Raw genomic sequence first — 18,883 nt, 5'->3', positions numbered from 1 at the left:
TTCAAAGGCCTTTGTATGCAATTGTCTATTATCTCAACTCTCACTTCCATTTTGAACCTAACTTTAGAGTTGATGATTCTAAGGTGAAAGAGGGGTTGTATATATGCGTGAGAAGACTGGTTAAGGATGTTGTAGAGAGAAAGAAAATCAATTGCATCTTATTGATATGCTAGAGGGCTTTTTTCAATGGATGATGCAAAAATATGCAGGAAAAAACTACTTACTGGAAAATGGTGGGAGATATTTAAGGATGAAACTCCAAAGTTGAAAATGTTTGTTATCCAAGTTCTAAGTTTAACTTGTAGCTCTTCTAAATGTGAGAGTAATTGAAGCTCATTTAAAATGATAATTTAAATTATTTATAATTTTCTTTATTTGGTTTATATATTTAATAAAAATTCTTATTTAATTTACAAAGAGAAGAAATTGTTTGCATCAGACAACAAATGAATGACTTGGTTTATGTGATGTATAACTTGAAGTTGAAAATAAATAAATTAGAAGAATTGTTGCTCTTTCATTTGATGATATTGAGTCATATGATGAATGGATAACTAAAGAGAAATATGATATTGTTGAAATTGAGCAAGCTCAAAGTGAATATGATGGTTAGCATGAAAATGTTCCCTTAGATGAAGTAATAATATATGATAAATCTAATCTCATGAATTTTTTAGTTTTCCAGTTATAACTACATCTGTTTGCTTTATCATTTATAACAACATCTATTAATTTGTTTTTTCATTTGCTCTTTAATAGAATATTCAATAATTTAAATATATGTTCAACAATTATTTGAATAATAACTCTTTTTTTAATTTTTTTTTCTCTCTTTTTTCATGTTTATTATAAATGAGGTATATAAAACTAATAAGATCAATATAAAACTAATAAGATCAACTCTAAATTCACTTATCTTGATAATATAACTTTTGATATTAATGTAGATGTGCAATTTTCATGAAAAGTTTGTTGATAATTAACATTGCGATGAAGAATATAATATCATTAGAAAATTCGACATGACATTTTTCATTTCTAGATATTAAGTTTCTATGACTTTAACAACTTATGTTTTTAGTATTTGTATAAACTTACTTATTTAAAATAAGTTATATAATTATTATTAATATTGTGGATTTTTGTTTAGGTACTTTGATTATTGAAATATATTTTGTATGAAATAAACTATTACGAGTCTACTAATTGAATTTATAGAACTCCCAGAGTTAGATAAATTCTCGAATTTAATAACCTTGGATGCAGGTAGTAATCATGGGAGCACAGTAAGAAAAAGTCAACCCTACCTAAAAAGTTAGAATTGGCCCAGTAGTATTATGGCATTTTGTCACGAGAAGTTTTTTTAAGTTTATTATTATAAATATGAAATAATGTATTCATTGATCAAGTTTTATTATTATATCGTAACTAAAAAATCTTAGAAAACAAATAACAAATAGCCAGTTGAAAATGAATCCCAAGCATAATTGTTTGCGTCTTTATTGGAACAGTAAAACAAAGTTTACATGATTGAATGATGAAGGCTAACTGAGAGAAAACAGCAGAAAAAGAGAGCCAAAGACTAGAGATAAGAGATGAATCGTTAGTCTATTCAGTCATCAATAACTGGTATTAGGTGGCTGCAGATGGAACTAATCTATAAGTTCAATCTCAGAAAAACTACATTAAAATTTCATTCCCCATTATTCAGGAGAAAACAATCAATAATGTGCGAGCACGTTCTACAACAAGGACATAATACACTGTAACGTAGCTGAAGTCACAGCTTGAGAAATGAAACCACTATGAATGGCAGAGAGCTACAATCTAATCTCCTATATAGAAAGTAATTTTCTGAGACAATGACTTGAATAGAGCAAAACTAGTTAGATTCATGAGAGAAGGGATCAAAAAAGCAATTTCATGAAATCCATGATTGAAGCTTCCTCTATACAACTTTCAACAAAAATATGGAATTGCAATTACAAGTTTCTCCACATCTCCCGTTTACCCTATAAATGTGTCAAAATTCGTAATCCCAATCACCAGAGAAACTCGAGCACCGTCAGGATCTTGATGCCCACAAGGTTTCACTGAATACATACAAACTCTCCTTCAGACATAATACGTGTAACCGGTAGAGTGTAAGTTATATCCCTTCACATAAGCATATTTAAGTCTGATAGGTCGTCCATTGGAATTTCAAGGCCAATAGAATCATGGTCTTGCAAGCCATCTTCATCAAAGTTCAACCAAGAACTAAGATCATGTGCGCCACCAAATTCTTCTATTGAACTTAAATCAGGAAGTGGCATATTCCCAAAGTCATTGGATTCCTTTATTTGAGAAGTGTCCACACCAGATAATGTAGCCCCATCTTTGCTACCATTGTTGACTGCATTAGCTGGTAAACGTGCAGCATCCTTCGCTTCCATAAACCTATCATGTCCACTAGCACTAATCTTTTGCTTCTTAGCTTTTGGTTTGTTCTCATTTTGGCTACTGTCCAGTGACATGCGTCCAGCTCTACCAGTCGAGTTTTGCCTGCTCTGGTCCCGGCTTTGATTCCGATCTCTCTCACTTCTCTTTCCCTTCACTCCACCATGAACAGCACCATCAAGATTTGATGCTCTTGAGGAAGAACCACTGACACCACCATTGACCAGCATTTCCCTCTTCTTTTCTTTGATAAACACGGACCCATTCTTGGATGATGCTTGTTCTGATGACTGAATTGAACCTTGAAAAGAATCAACCAATCCCCTGTCTGCATAATCTCTATGGCAATCATATTTCTCGGAAGCGCTAGAAACTGCAGCTGTAGCAATAGACACAACAAAAATTAAGTGGGAAAAAATCAAGTCAACTAATCAACACAGACAAATCTCTAGCATGTTAGCGAAGATACAGTCAATGAAACAGTACTTGCATAAAGGAAGAAACAGGGTGATCACTTATCAATGTTTTCTAAGACCTAATATATACTAAAAAGAGTAACAACACGTCTAATGATATCAAATACAAAAGCAGAATTTTAGAATACCTGATTTTCTTGCTTCAATTTGATGGGAAGTTTTGTTACATGTATTACTAGCTGTGCCAGAGACCATACAATCTGCAGGTTGAGCCTCATTCTCGCGTGAAGGTGGGGCAAACATTATATTTTGTAGGGTAGGTTCACTAAAGCAGTTAATGCCAGCCTCTTCGTATCTTTTACATCTTCCAAGAGTACGCTTGATAAAACCCAAAGCAACTTGTTTAGACACCTTGTGAACTGCACCTTTTGAATTTTTGCTTCCACGGCTTGCCTGCAAATATTTGAAATTGGTTAACTAATTATTACAGCGAATTAGAGAACCTCACTCATTCATTAACATAAAATTCCCAATTACCAGTGACCTTAGAATTGTAACCTACATTACCCACAATTCAATAAACTGATTATCTAGAAATGAATACATTAAATGTGGAGAAATTGTCTATTGGTGACACTTTAAAATTGTCACGCAGAAGGTCATCACCAATATCATAGAAACTAGAAAGAATTTACGGGGAAACAAGGCAGAAATGGAACAGGGGAGGGAGAAACTATGGATCACTCCCATGTATGACTCAAAAATATAACCAATAACAAACTAAAATACAGCTATCTAAAGAAGTAGAAATCCAAGTTCCCAACACAGCAGGAAACAACACGGCATGTCTTGCAAATTCTAAGACTAAGAGAAAAAGAACTTGTATGAGTAAGTAGGAATTCACTTTCTACACTGAAATCAAATCTATCAAAGACTGATTTGGTGTTTAAGCATAATCTACCTACATTTAGAATATAGACACCAACAATATCTGCAAAGCAACCAAATATGTTGCTCTACATGACTGTATAGGACAAACCTCTGTTATGCTCTCCCGGTTACCAGAACCCGGGCATATAACTGGGTTGAATTGCTTATTGGTTCATAAATGTATCCAATGATGATACCAGAAACGACCTCAAGCTGGATTAAACTATCTAAATTCGGTACTGGAAAACCATTTTAGTTGAGGACTGATATTTTTCATGCAGTCTAAGGTGAAGAAAAACTGTTGTACTAAATTGCACGAGGGGCCCAAGGTGGAGGAAAATTGTCCAATCGTGTGACCGAATTGTTTGATTTTAGCACAAAGCCCAAGACATTTTCTCTCTCTAGCTTTTGAGGTATTGCACAAGGTGTTTAAGCAAAATATAAAAAAATAAACAAGAATTGAACCCACCCATTGACTCAGAAGGCCCATGTGCAGTATCGCACCACTAGATCACCAAGTTCTTTTTATTAAGTATGTGCCAAAAATGCATACACATACATATTTTAAACTTTATTTTACTTACACTGATTCAAATAGTTCAACTAGTAACTATGGTTCAACCAGTTCCCAATGCCTAGTTCTGATAAAATTGGTCACTGGAGTAATTGTGTGTTATAAGTACAAGATTTTGACAGAGGGATATTTATTATAAATCTTATAAATCTTACTAAAATCAAGTATAAAAATGGTAAGGAAATTTGTAAATCATATCTTAATAAAAATACAATAAAAGGTTGATAGAGGAATATTTAGTACCAATCTCTTTCTGTAAGCCATTTCAGTAAGATGGTCAAATGCAGATTGCTCAATCTTCCTGCACAATAAGCTCATAATCTTAATAAAAATCAATTACATCTTAAGCACAAATTCAAGAAATGGAAAGTCGTGACTCATGAATACTAGAAAGTAAAAGGAAATTAAGACATAAGCTACAAAGATTGTGAAATTGAAGATAGAAAGAGGGTCAGAGGAAAAACATATTTAGCACTTACCGTCTTTCCACATCCCTCTCTTCTTGAATAGCTCTATCAATTTTGTCCAAAGTACTCTTCTTCCTTTGATTCTATTAATAAATCAAAATAAGGGATACAGATATAAGAATGGACCAAATTTAAGGTTCAGATAGATTTGATAAAAAAAATAAAATTATTTCGATACACACCTGTTCATACAGTGCTTTCTCAAGTTTCGCAATGTCCTGATTGATAATAGCTTCATCTTCTTCCGCTAAATCAGGCTGTGCCAAGCAAAGTAATATTAAGGATTATAGACATGAATCTAGTAAGCTTCAAATAACTATGATAATCGTAATTCCACATATGAAATAAAAGCCTACCAATATTTCAGGATATAAGCCAATGCTCTGCAACTCAAGCAGCAGTTTGTCATCCAGAGACATCATCTGATACTGGCCATCAGGAGAAGGAAAACCACTTAATTCAGCATGCTGCAGTTGATCAAGATCATTTGAACATATTTCTCCAGTGTGTGTGATATCTGAGAGAGAAAACTCTTCATCTCCCTGCCAAACTCCAGTGCTTTGTAAAGAACTGGATGTGTTTGGGTATCTAAATGTATTGGATGCGGTGCTCTTGTCACAGGATAGTCTATCCAATATGCAGTTCTTCTGAATTTGAAGATCCACCTCTGATTCAACTTCAGAATCCATTCTATCCCGATCTTTGGGTTCAAAATCAATTTGATTACAAGAACCACAGTGAGAGTCATCACTAGCACATTGTCGAGATATATTCTTTGCATCACTTTGGTGATATGATTCTTCACATTCCTCTTCTTCAATTAGAGCACAAAGAAGTCTTTGAAATAGTGGAGCAACCTTGTCCGGTCTTTCCATGTCCTTCTTTCCACCCAAAGCATCAAACTTAGTTGATTCTTCATCACATTGAATTCTCTTTCTTTCCTCTGAATCTTGAGTGGTCTTGTTATTTATAACAACACCCTGCGGAAATACAAATTTACTAGTTACCACATTCCTCCAGATGAAAATTGTGGTTTAATGAAAACCTTAAATTTACAGGAGATCAAGACAAAAGGCCTTCATTATTGATAAAATGAAAGATATAGGATAGTTTTGTATACTGCCAAACACTTACCAACAGATCTTGATCAATGCCAAACATATGAGATAAACTTTTATCAAATTCCTCGGCAACATTGAGCTGATTAAACAACCAAAAAACAAAATCAGTAAGTCAGAATCTATTCACACATATTAGGAGTCATGGTAACTTCACAGTTCCAGAAAAAACACAACATGCTAAAGATCCAGTTCCTACCTGTTGCTTCAAGTAAGATGCATCATCCAAGCTGATAGACGCAAAAATAGACTCCACTTTATTCCAAAACGGACCCGAACAAGCAAGGTCTACATAAAATAAGCCACCAAAGTAGTGAAATATAAAACAACATACCAAAGACAAAAGCAATTAGAAGAAGGTAAAATGATTAAAGAAGCGTACTGCTAGTAGTACGAGCAGAATTTGCAGCTTTACATAACTCTTCACGATCATCATCAGATTCACCTGGACAATCACATTACAGTGTGTGAAAACATAAAGAGAACCATATATATATATATATATATATATATATATATATATATATAACCTGAAAGCAAAATTATACCCCAAATTTCATACAGAAAAATAAATTTAGTGATAGAATAAGTTATATGTATAATAATATAAATATAACCACTGAAAATCATTTGTTATGATAGCCTCTACATATCTGAAAAGTCAGAGTGATATGACATAACTTGTTAAAGTATTTCAGTTGGGTAAAACCTATATCACTACCAGACATAATCAAAGTGAAGGAATTTAGCCATCCCTACCATAAAACTAAAATTCCCAAATAAACTACCTTCTAAATATCAACAGTACCTCCAAAATCAGCAGAACCAATGTTCAGTTGCTTCCCTACACGAGTCACAACTTTGCGCTCTTTCTGCTTTTTTGAAGGAGGGCGACCATATTTGCTACATTCAACAGAAAGATACAAAGACAACTTTAGAAATGGAAGGACAAAGGATGAACTAGATCTAAAAATAAGTCAACTCACATTTTACTCTTATCATTAGGCTTCATGTCCTGTACTGGCTTCATTATTGGTCCATTCTCCGACTTTTCCCTTCCAGAAGGGAGGCCTGGCCTGACTAATGATACATTCCTTCCACCTCTTCCATGTCTCTGCACACTATCTCCAGATTCATCAGTTGTTATCTTATTCTTCCTCATTTGAAACATAGAAGCCCCAGCCTTATCTGATGCCATAGCAAAGTCACTGCCATTCACTCCTTTCTCTTTTATTTTGTTTTCCCCAGCTCCAGATTCTTCACTTTCAGATAATCCAAAGGGAGATGAAATATCATCCGGTGGTCTTTTATATTTTGGATTACTGTTGTCTACACTGCTTGCCAGTGGAAATCCATTGTTGCCAGCAGAAGAAGCTTTAACACTGAAATCGGAAGTTAGACAGCCTTCAGATGAGACCTGAACTTCAAGATTGCGTGAGGCAGGAGAAACTACTTTAACTCTTCGTGAGCGTGAATTTTTAGGTGGTCTCTGACCAACCCACTGGGTCATTGGATGTATAGAAGATCCTATGGATGTAAAAAGGCTTTTAATTATTTGTTATACCAACCAATGAGACTTCATATAAGAATTTGAAGGCAGTTACCAACCAGGAAAAGCTGTAGAAGAAGGTTGAGTGTTTGATGATTCTAGTGCACTAACTGAACCTGTCCTTGGTGCTCGAGATACCTTGTTTTTAATTATCGTGTTAGGGCTGCTTGCTGCGTCCTCCTGAGTGCTTGCCCTATTTATAGAAACGTCAAAATTTAATAAATTTGTAAATAGCAATCAAAACACATAAATGTAGACAACCAGTGTAAAACATTATTGTGTTAAATCTTAGTTTAGAATCTCAAAAAATTTACAGATAAAACAACTAAGCTGTAGAAGTAGAAATAAAGGCCATGTCAATATATGTTCAAACCTGTTGTTTCCTTTAGCAACAACTCTCTGCTCAGCTATGTGTTCCCTGTGAACAGAAACACCTTGCTCACTTGCAAGCATCATGCGCACACCCGTAGTAGTAACCTCTGAAGAGCCCTCAGACTTGATTCCACCAGATCCAGACTTCAATCTTCACCCAAAAAAACGGTATTAATACAAAAAAAACTAGTTTTGCTTTTTGGTTCTCCAATAACAAAAGTTGAAACAAACCATTCGCCAATGATATGACGACCTAATATTTGAAGAATCACCCAACTAAACAACATTCCAAAGAGGAAAATTACTGGACAAAAAGATAGCGGGAGAAAAAGACCAAGCAATATAATGTAGATGAACTTTTATCTAATGCTGATTGTGATAGGTTAATCAACTGAAGAATATAGACAAACAATATACATGTAATTCAAGCTTAAAAGAATGGAATTTTCTAACTGGGTCTATCCTATAGCAGTGAAGAAAATCAACATAATTAACCTTGATGCATTCATCAACTGTGAATGTAATATACAGAGAGGTGTACAAATCATTTATCTATGACTAACAAGCTTCATCGTGGATATATTCCTGCAATTGATATATAAATTATTTCACTACCAAACATAGAAAGCAAGGCATTTAACTTTCCAGAAAAGGAATAAAAGAGGCCTTTAAATAAGTAATTATTCAGAGTACTAGTTTAGTATAAGTACATCTCTAACCAAGTATTTTTTTAATAGAAATGGGGATTATCAGAAGTGTCTAAATTAAATATCAATCTCTTTTTCAACTACAAAAAATTACACCATGGAAAAAATGTATGTCCAAGGGATTATTCAAATCATATAGATTATAAGTAACTCTGAACAATCAGCAAACAAGAAAAAAAAAGGTGTACAGAAAGAAAGGTGAGCTTTATCGTCAAGATCCCAAAACTGAAAGCTGTAATTTTACAAAACAAAACAAAAAATGCCCAGAGAGGCCCAGGCTCCACTTCTGTTTAATAGCCAATGAAGAGAATGGAAGTGAGAAAGTTTGTTTGCCCTTCTAAACAAGTAAACAACAGGAATGCTTTAAAAAAGGAACAAATAGCAACAGAATACTGAATGAATCAGATAAGTACATCCAACATTGATGATATTGAAAGTGCAAGTATCAATATCGCAACACACCAAATGGATTCCTTCAGAATGCTAAAAGGCATTAGATGTACAGAAAAATTCCTTCGCAACACACTTAACATAGTGAAATAGTCTTCATATATGTACAGAAAAACCTAAAAGGCCTCCAAAACACTCTCCATCTACAATATACACTTGCAAAATATATTGCAATTTAGAAGAAAGATAAAACTAAAACTAGTCAACTACCTGAAACCCTGAGCATCATAAAGTCGCATCTTCAAATCAGCATTTGCCTTTGGAATAGCAGTTCTTTTTACATCCCTTTCAGTAGTTGTAATTCTGTTTCCTACAGTTCCAACAGACCTCTTTTTCTTTATTTTTTGATCCAACCCTTCACCTCCAGCAAGTAATCTGCGAGTTTTCTCTTCGTTTCTAACAGAGCTCCCTCCAAGTGTTTGAACTAGATTTGCATCCTTCTCTGTGACCATCCGTGCCCTTCCAATAGCAGCAGACCTACTTTCCTCCTGGGAGCATTGCAGAGTGAACAAGGTCATGAAGAAAGAGTGAAAGTAAACACAAGCAGATTATTAACATAAATTAATAAATCAAAAACCAAGAAGAAAACAGAGCAAAAAGTTGTCCATTTTTTAAATCTGACATTAGTATTATCATTTATCAATGATTTACTTAAAGATTTAGATGACTGATTACTCAAATTATTCCTTTCTAAAATATTTAAACTAGGCTAGAAGCAACTTGAATATTTTCTTTTGGGATTAAAAAGGAGCTTGAAAATTTAAATGAGTAATTGATGTGTATATAATGCATTCCTATTTGGCCCTCATAAATATTACAGTTGTTAAAAAGTATTTAACAATATATATGATAGGTTAACAATATAGTATTTTAATAACAATATATAATAATAATAATAATAATAATAGTAGCATCTTTCGTTATACAGATAAAGAATAAAAACACAGAAGTAACAATAGTATAACACATACCCGCACATCTGCCACTGATGTACGAATTCGCTTGTTCAGCATTGAATTTGAGGTCCTTGCTTCTGATCTCTGAGTTAGATTATCATTAGGGATTTTGTGAATCTGGTTACCCATCTTTGTCAAGTTTACTCCACTTCCCCTATCACTAGATAAATCAGTCCTTTGTCGCTTCTTTATGTTTAATGCCTCGTACTTTTCCAATTTAGACAAAGATTCCCCAAGCATTTTTGATCTATCCCTGATCAACAATATACATTTGCATTAGGACATCAACATGAATATACTGTGTCATAAAATGATAGGTAAACAATTTACATTTGAAACTAACTTCTACAGTAGACAAAACATAATCACAAATATTTTACAAATCTTAAGGTCATATAGAATTAAGAAAAAGGCCAAGCGTACTGATATCATGTCAAGAGGCTCACATTGAATAGAATAAATTACTTTATCTAGTACTTAAGCCGTGAGGCTCTCCCACCCACCTTATGGACTAATATTTTGGGTTGGACTTTCCTCTTGTACTCAATTCCTAACATTGTCACCAATTACACCCCCATAAAAATTACACGAACTGTAAGGTAATGAGACCATTCATTTCACAGTTTACTTAGTCATGCTAACTTATGTTTATCATTCAGCATTACAAATAGAACTTTTCTGAGGAAATTGGGTAGAATAATAATCATATACCTTGCCTTTCTGGAGGCATCCTGTACACTTTCTTTGAAGTGCTTTAGTTCCCCTGAAGCTCCAGGAGCCATGGGTTTAGGATGTGCACCTCCGAAAGATTGGTCTTCAGACGTGTTTCCAGCAGAAACACCAAGAACCCTTCTTAGCTCTCCTGTATATTTTCTATTGCCTACGGTAATTGAATCTAGTGGCAAACACTGTGGCAAGGGTGGCATATCCGAAGAAGTTATCCCGCTGCTGCTGTTCAAGTTATTCCCAGAACTCAACATTAAGCTGTCAACCTTACTAAAGCTTAGAAGGCAGGTCAAAAGAAATACTTTCTTTTGCACTGCAGATCAAACTGAATCTCCCAATTCCTGCCCGAAACCTATCAATGCAGAACAGAAATATTGATTATTAACCGCTAGATAACATTTAGATAAACTTTTCCATAAACATAGTAGGAGAAGAAAATAAGATAAAATGAATTGAAGTTCTCTCATAAGTTAAAATCAACTTAAACACTAAACTTCAATAGAAGCTTCTGATCTAACTTGTCCAAAAGCTGAAGATGGTTAGTTTTAATTTATCAGAAAAACCCAATTCAATTTACTTCCTTATGTTCTTCTCCTTAACTGTTTACGAAGAAGCTTATCCAAACAATGCTAAAGCACATTATATAATAAAGAAATTAATAACGAGTCCATATACAGCTCCAAATAGATTTATACCACGAGATCAAGCAAAACAAAAGGAAAGCTGAAACAAACTACTTATGAAAACTCCTTACAGAATGACTGTCAATAGAAAATGAACAAGCTTCCACTAACATCAATGAAACCATCCCATCCCATGTCAACGAAGGTTACACTTACACTCCCTAACGTACATTACCAATTTCACGAAATCCCAACACCAAATTCCCCGCAACAAATAAAACTAAATGCCAAACATCGCATAGTTCAGAAAAGACAAGTAAAACCGAAAACAATTTTCCCCTCGGTAAGTAAAAGAGAAAAAAAAAACGAAATTGGACCGAAATTTTGTAGTAAAACCGAAACGGCAACGAATAAATAAACGAACTAGACAATGGCAACCATCATACAGACAAGGGTGTAGGAAAATTCACGGAAGATCGGAATTGGGGTTACGAGGGAGAATCAATTGGTTGAGGGAAAAAAAACCCTAGGTTGAATTGGGGAAATTGGGGAAAAGAGGGTTGGAGATGAATTGAAATAGTGAATTGAAAGAACGGAAAATCGACGATCGGAAAAGAGTACCTTGAAGTGGAATTGAACAAAGTCAAGCGCAGATCAAAGTTGCAGAGTTGAGTCCCAAAAAGGTAAAGATATATTCATATGTATTATCTAATAATAATTATATAGTTATAAAAACTAACAGTGGTATATAATATATTATATAGGCATAAAAAAAAGTTGTAATGTGATGAAGAACCAAAATAAGACCCAAAAAATAATAAAACTATTTTTAGGAAAATAAAAATAGTAGTATGAACCAAAATAACGCGGGAGGGTACATTCTACGCCGCCTCTACCGTACGCCATTCGTATGTGTGTGGTCGAGTATGTATCTTTATGAATTCTACTTAAATACACTAACTTTAATAAATACATGAGAGATTATTAATTAATTTTAATAATTTAAATTACTTGACATAGAACAAAAGTTTTATATCAATAATGTCTGAAAATTATATTTTATTTTATTTGAGCACACAAACAAAATCAAAACTAACAAAATCCAAAAAAAAAAATATTCTGCGGAAATAATTATATGCTTTGTAAAATTCCTCTAAAAATTTAAAAAAAAAAAACAAATGATATTATTTTCTACAAATTAAACATGCATATCTCTATATGTTTAGAAGAATATTTTACCAGTAAAATAAAAGAAGAATATTTTAATAAAACTAATAATATTTTATCGGAAAAATGACTAAAATTTATTGGGAAAATCAAAAACATTCTTAAATTAAAAGACACGATCATTTATTTAATTTCAAAAAAAAATATTGCTTAAAAAGTTATTTATCAAAAAACTAAGAAAATGATGGAGATTTGAAAATAACTAATTAGTTGAGATGAAACTGTTTGAAAAGGGGATAAATGTAAAGATTAATTACTATGTCTGTATGTAAAAAGATATAAACTTTAAGAATTTGGAAAAAAATAAAATTTAAATCATTTATCAAGAACGTAAAGCTTAACCGTTCATTAAGATGAAACTAAAAGTTTAAGTATATAAAATGGGTAATGTTTAAAGAGGTTAAATATTTTTTTTAAAAATTTTTGTTAGTTGTCTTTCTAATTTAATATATCATTACATTAAAAATTATTAAATAGCAAATTATTAAAATACAGAAAATAATTAATCATTATATTAATTAAATTAAATATTATTTTATAAATTAAAAATTATTAATATTTAAAATAATTTTTATTATTAATAAAAATTTATAAAATAATTTTTAAATTGATTATCAATATTTTAGCTACTAACTATTTTAAATTTTAAATTAATTTTTAATTAAATTAATGATTAATTTATAATAATTAACAGTAATTAGTAGTTAAAAAATGTTAAATACTAATTTATAAATATTTATTATTAATATAAACTAATTTAAATATTAATAATTTTTTATTTATAAAATAATATCTAACTTAACTAATATAATAATTATTTATTTTTTATATTTAAATTAATTTTTATTTAAAAAAATTAATAACTCTTCTTATCAAAAGCGTATATAAGTCAAATATATTGTATTTTAAAAAAATTAAGTCAATGTAGTTAGTTTTACTAGAGTGTGTGAGAGTTTGTGTAAAGTTATTTACAGATAAAAAAAAAATACTAAAGTTGAACAAAATTTGACAAATCTGGTGGTGAAATGATTTTTAATTCAATTTTAAAATATTTTGTGTCAGTGTAATTTATGTTTATTGATCCTTTACGTGCTTTTTTTATTCTGTAATTTAAATTTCACTTTCTATTATTTGATTGTTACGTAAATTATAAAAATTATGACACTTTTATATTGAAACAAAAGACAGAAAATTATACAATAAAAATTGGTTTTGATTTTTTCAAAATTTAAAAAGCCATAGAACATATTTTAGTTTAAGTTTAACAATTTTTCCAGTATTATGATTTAAGAAATAATTCACAAGTTTACTAGAACATCTACCAATATAAATAAGTAAAAAATAATAACAAATAGTCTACAAGAACATGAAGGTTAAATAAGAAAGAGTAATGAAACCCATAGAAAAGTTTAACGTGGTTAATTAAAGTATTAACTAACTTTCATTTACAATTGTTAAAAAATCTACTATAATATGTATTATAATTTGAAATTTCTCTAAAGACTTTCAACTATATATAAGTTACAACAATTCATATCAGATTCTATTTATAAAAAAAAAATAAGATGTCAAACCTAACTTCCGTAAATCATGTCTAAATAATTAGAGAAGATAATGAAGTGTTTTCATCAAATGAGCTTGAAACGTCAAATCAATCAAACGGACTCTATGATAACAAACTATGTAGCATGAACATTGATACGACACAGACATGAAGATACGTATAATATCTAAAATGTAGGATACGGAGATACGAATCTATATATTATATAATTATGAATTATATAAATTGACAATAAAGATTTATGTGCACAAGTATGTTCCAAATTATTTTTGGAGCAGAAAAATGTTTTTCAAGACTAGTTCAAAAAGATTTGTTTCTTATTTTTATAATCATAATGAAAATGTATTCAATAAGTTTGAGTTTTTAGAAAATTAATGTATTTTTTCTTTTTAAAATTGTGTTAGAACCATACTAGAATTGTCAGAAATTCAACAAATATTTTTTGAATTGGACACTTCACGGATATGTATCCTACAAGTGTCATACGAGTGTCGGTGTCCGATATGAGTATCCGACACCGACACATCATTTAATAGAAGTGTCTGAGCTTCATAGATAACAAATGAAGAAAATAACAATTGATGTAGAGTGGACAATCTCATACTCTCTAATGTTTTGAAAACATGCACATGAAGAAGACAGACAAACTGGTCAAAATAGACGATCTTGTTCCACCAAACGTTCTTTAATTATCGAAAGATTTATACATTAGATAGTTTAGGAAACTTAACCAAGATTTTTTAAATCAATTATCATTTATGGTAACTATTCTAGACAAAAGGACAAAGGGGGTAGGCGACCTTAAGTCCAAAATGCTCAATGTAGTCAAGAGTGAGTGCACCCTCAACCAATGTGTAAAAGATGATTCTTCCCTCTACCTTCTGAGGTATATAATGATGAATCCCGATTATGGCCATGATTCTACATTAATTAACCTTGATGACTAATTAACTTAGAATCCCATGACCCACGCCCAAATGACGTCGTCTAGGCATAAGATTCAGAAACCGATCATCGCCATTATGAGTCGGTTATAGGACTATTACCCTACAAGCCCCCCAGCCTCAAGCGTAGGCTGTTGAGGCTATTATAAGCGCTCCTTTATTGTTGCCTCATTCGTCAACCGAATCTATGCACTTTAGAGATAAGCGAGCTTGCATTTATTACTTCTCTGGTATGCATCACTTCAATTGTCGCTTACACTGGCATATCACGTGTCGCGCTTCCATTGGGAGACATTCAAAAAACAGTTTCCCACACCCACGTCTCTTCATTTTCCCGCTTGCCCCCTCTTCTTCCCTTCATAGTTTTGTGCTTTCTGCAACTTTCTACCCATCTTGTACTTTCTACAACTTTCTACCCATCTCGCCTTCACCTCTTTTGCATTCATCTCGTACCGCTTTCCTTCTTTCTATCAATCTCGCTCCCAGGCCCTTGGATTTATCTGTTGTTGTGCTCCATATCCTTTATTGTTACTTGTCTTGTATGTGTTGCACGTAACTTTTGTTCATGGATTATTACTTTATGTATCCCTGGGCGAAACTTGACATTCATCGTGAAGTTTCTATGTTTACTTCTATAAAAAGAATCTGAAAATTGCGTCATGCTATCTCTGTGATTCATACCCCTTAAAAAAAAGATGTCATCCTCGTACCCTGTAAACCTAAAGAACCTGTGTGCAAAGATTGTATAAATGAGCTTCACTTCTGTTTCTTTTATGAAACGCTATTTACCAAGCTTGGCGTCTGACTACCACTTCACCCTTTTGAAAAAAGAAACCTTACCACGAACGTTGCCCCTGCCCAACTTCATCCTAACAATTGGGCTTTTGTCCGAGCCTTTCATATTTTATGTGAACAATTAGGCATTGTTCCGAGCTCCAATATGTTCTTTTATTTTTTTGAATATAAAACCTCAAAACGGACCTCTTGGGCCTCCGTTAGCGGTGTTAAGGGTCGACACTTTTATCTCTCTTCCAATCTTCATATAAATCTTTCAAAGGCAAATTTGTTAAAGTTCAAAAATCCGACCATAACCCTAACCTCTTAGACGAATTTTCTATGTATTGGTCGTCCCATCCTACATGTCAACCTTCTCGATCTTCTGAAGACCTTGACAGTACTAAATTAAGTGACTGCAAAACACTTAATGACATAGGGGTTGTCTTTGAAACTCTGATCCTTTTAAAGCTCGAGTACCGACCTAATGACTTAAAAGTCTACATTGGTACATTCTTCTACCGTTTTTCATTACTTCTTCTATCATATTTTGTCTGCTCACTCGTATTCTTTGTTTCAAACAACACCGTGTTCTTAACCAAAACAGTGATGGCTCGTCACACCCAAGGTGCCTCGACCAAATCCAGCGCCAAACCTGTTGTGGCTGACTCTTAAAAACCACCACCATGCCTATCGGGAAGAAACGCCCTTCTGAAAGTCACCTACATGCCGACCCTATCGATTTGGAGGACACCTCCTCTCATCAGTAAGGTTCTTCTGCCGCAAAGTTGTCTAGAAAAGAAAATAAAGAAAAAGACAACACTCACCTTCTAACTGACCAACCCTCTTCTTGGTCCGAGTTGGTCTCTCTGTTTGACCGCATGGCGCATAGGCTGATGCAAAAAGATACTGAGGAAGCTCAAAAGTCACCCAAGGAGCGGGCAAGATTTTACAAATGTCCAAAGAGTTGCAAGCTGCTCGTTCAGAAATTTCACAGTATGACAACAAGGTAACCGAAATGGCTCGGGATAGAGATGGTGCATTGGGCAAACTCCAAAGGACCATCGAGGATTATGTCCGACACCGCGAAGAACGTCAAACTGCCAATCGAGCCTGAGAAGATACTAAGGCTATGTTGTAGAACAAAATATCCACCATAGATGCTGCCTTGGAAGTTGTGAAGGACGAGATTTCCAAGTCGTTTTTTGACGGCTTCAATGGTGCACTTGAACAATTTCAAGTTGTTCAACCTGACATTGACACCTCGGTATTCGATCCCTTCAAGAGTGTTGTTGATGGCAAGATTGTCGATGAGTGAGACCCAACTCAAGGTTCTTTCTCTTTTGAAAAACTCTTAACATATATTTATTTTGTAAATGTAGTCTTATCTCTTGTAACCTATGTTTGGCACTGAACTTATGTGATTTGTCAGCAAACAACTTGGACTTATCTTTTAATTATAATACTTGTACGCAATGACTCTCTTTTTGTGATCTCCTCTTAACAAACCATGCCTTTTTTAATAGAAAACGGAGTTTCTTGTGACTGCATGCGTTCTTATTCAACTCCTTCAAGTGCACCAATAAAAATACACACATTTACAAAGTCGTTCTCTTCACGATCTTTTCTTGTTGAACCGTTAACTCTCTTCAATGATTTTCAGCGGACAAAATTTGATATGACTTATACAAGCAATCTCATGGATAATATGTTTTTGCCAAAGTATTTGTACCTTTAATTGTAGATCCATATCGTGTTTATAAATCTTCGTATCCTTCTTTTTGTGGCTTGAGATTGGGCCTTTGTCTTGATTTTCTCAGTTGATAATAGACTGAGAGTAATGGACCGAGACTCTGCTCGGCACCATTGAGGGTAAGAACACTTCCATGGTTTTTAGGTGACCGAGCCTTCTGGCTCGGCACCATGAAGGATGAACACCCTTCCATGGTTTTATTGGGTTGAGCCTCTAACTCAGCACCATGGAGGATGAACACCCTTCTATGGTTTTTAGTGAACCGAGCCTCTGGCTCGGCACCATAGAGGGTGAACACCTTTCCATGGTTTTTAGTGAGTTGAACCTCTGGCTCGACACCATGAAGGGTGAACACCATTCCATGATTTTTTAGTGGACCGAGCCTTCTAGCTCGCACCATGGAGGGTGAACACCCTTCCATGGTTTTATTGGGCCGAGCCTCTAGCTCGAGACAATGGAGAGTGAACACCCTTCCATGGTTTTTGGTGAATCGAGCCTCTAGCTCAACATCATGGAAGGTGAACACCTTTCCATGGTTTTTAGTGGACCAAGCCTTCTAGCTCGACACCGTGGAGGGTGGACACCCTTCCATGGTTTTTTAAATGGATCGCTAATGGATAAATCCTTCTTTATAAAACAACATTCATGATAACGACATAAATATTATAAGTTTGACTCCACACATAAAGTAAATAAAAATGAAATTTTAAAACGCTTTAACATTTTAAATGTAACAAAACTGTAGGTTGCTATATTCCATGTTCGTGGAACGTTCCCTCCATCCAAAGTGTTCAACCGGTACACTCCTTTCCTGATCACCACACGTATTCTGTAAGGTCCTCTCCATCTTGCTGCTAATTTGCTCTGCATATTTGCCTCTGTCCTTCTTAAAACGAGGTCTCCTTCACTGAACTCTCTCATGTGTATCTTGCTTAAGTGCTTCGTTTCTATCCTTCGTATCCAATTGCAAAAGTCTTCCTTCTTCTAACTATTCTTCTGAGAAATCTTCCGCCCTCTTAGAAATCATTTCTATTTCAATGGGCAATACAACATTGCCTCCATAGACTAATCCAAAAGGCGTATCTTTCGTAGTTGACTACACCGTAGTGTGGTACGACTAATAACTCTAAGCAACATTTCCACCTATCTGGCTTTAGCCACTCCTAGTTTTTTCTTCAAACCCTGCAGAATTACTTTGTTTGTCGCTTCCACCTGCCCATTAGATTGAGGGTTCTCCACCAATAAAAATAGTTGTCGAATACCCAACTCCTCATACATGAGTCTCATCTTTCGA

At 33.7% G+C, this 18,883-nt stretch overlaps 1 protein-coding gene across 1 annotated transcript; it reads right to left on the bottom strand.

The window, feature by feature from the left end:
* Positions 1-1,658: 1,658 nt before the first annotated feature.
* LOC137816305 (spectrin beta chain, brain) lies at positions 1,659-12,080 on the bottom strand. The gene is made up of 17 exons (XM_068619433.2): positions 11,949-12,080; positions 10,690-11,056; positions 9,994-10,231; positions 9,233-9,510; positions 7,867-8,016; positions 7,553-7,686; positions 6,931-7,471; positions 6,753-6,847; positions 6,327-6,389; positions 6,144-6,232; positions 5,961-6,026; positions 5,183-5,806; positions 5,009-5,083; positions 4,839-4,909; positions 4,603-4,660; positions 3,044-3,308; positions 1,659-2,818 (listed from the first exon to the last, which is right to left on the bottom strand). The coding sequence occupies exons 2-17, from the start codon at positions 10,956-10,958 to the stop codon at positions 2,160-2,162; spliced, it is 3,675 nt and encodes a 1,224-aa protein (XP_068475534.2). The 5' UTR covers positions 10,959-11,056; positions 11,949-12,080; the 3' UTR covers positions 1,659-2,159.
* Between the last annotated feature and the right edge of the window lie 6,803 nt (positions 12,081-18,883).

The sequence above is a fragment of the Phaseolus vulgaris genome, chromosome 11, assembly GCF_051622355.1.
Source record: "Phaseolus vulgaris cultivar YP4 chromosome 11, ASM5162235v1, whole genome shotgun sequence".
In the NCBI taxonomy this organism is placed as follows: domain Eukaryota; kingdom Viridiplantae; phylum Streptophyta; class Magnoliopsida; order Fabales; family Fabaceae; genus Phaseolus; species Phaseolus vulgaris.
The sequence above is the reverse complement of the archived record's forward strand: the minus strand, read 5'-3'. Positions and strand labels throughout refer to the sequence as shown.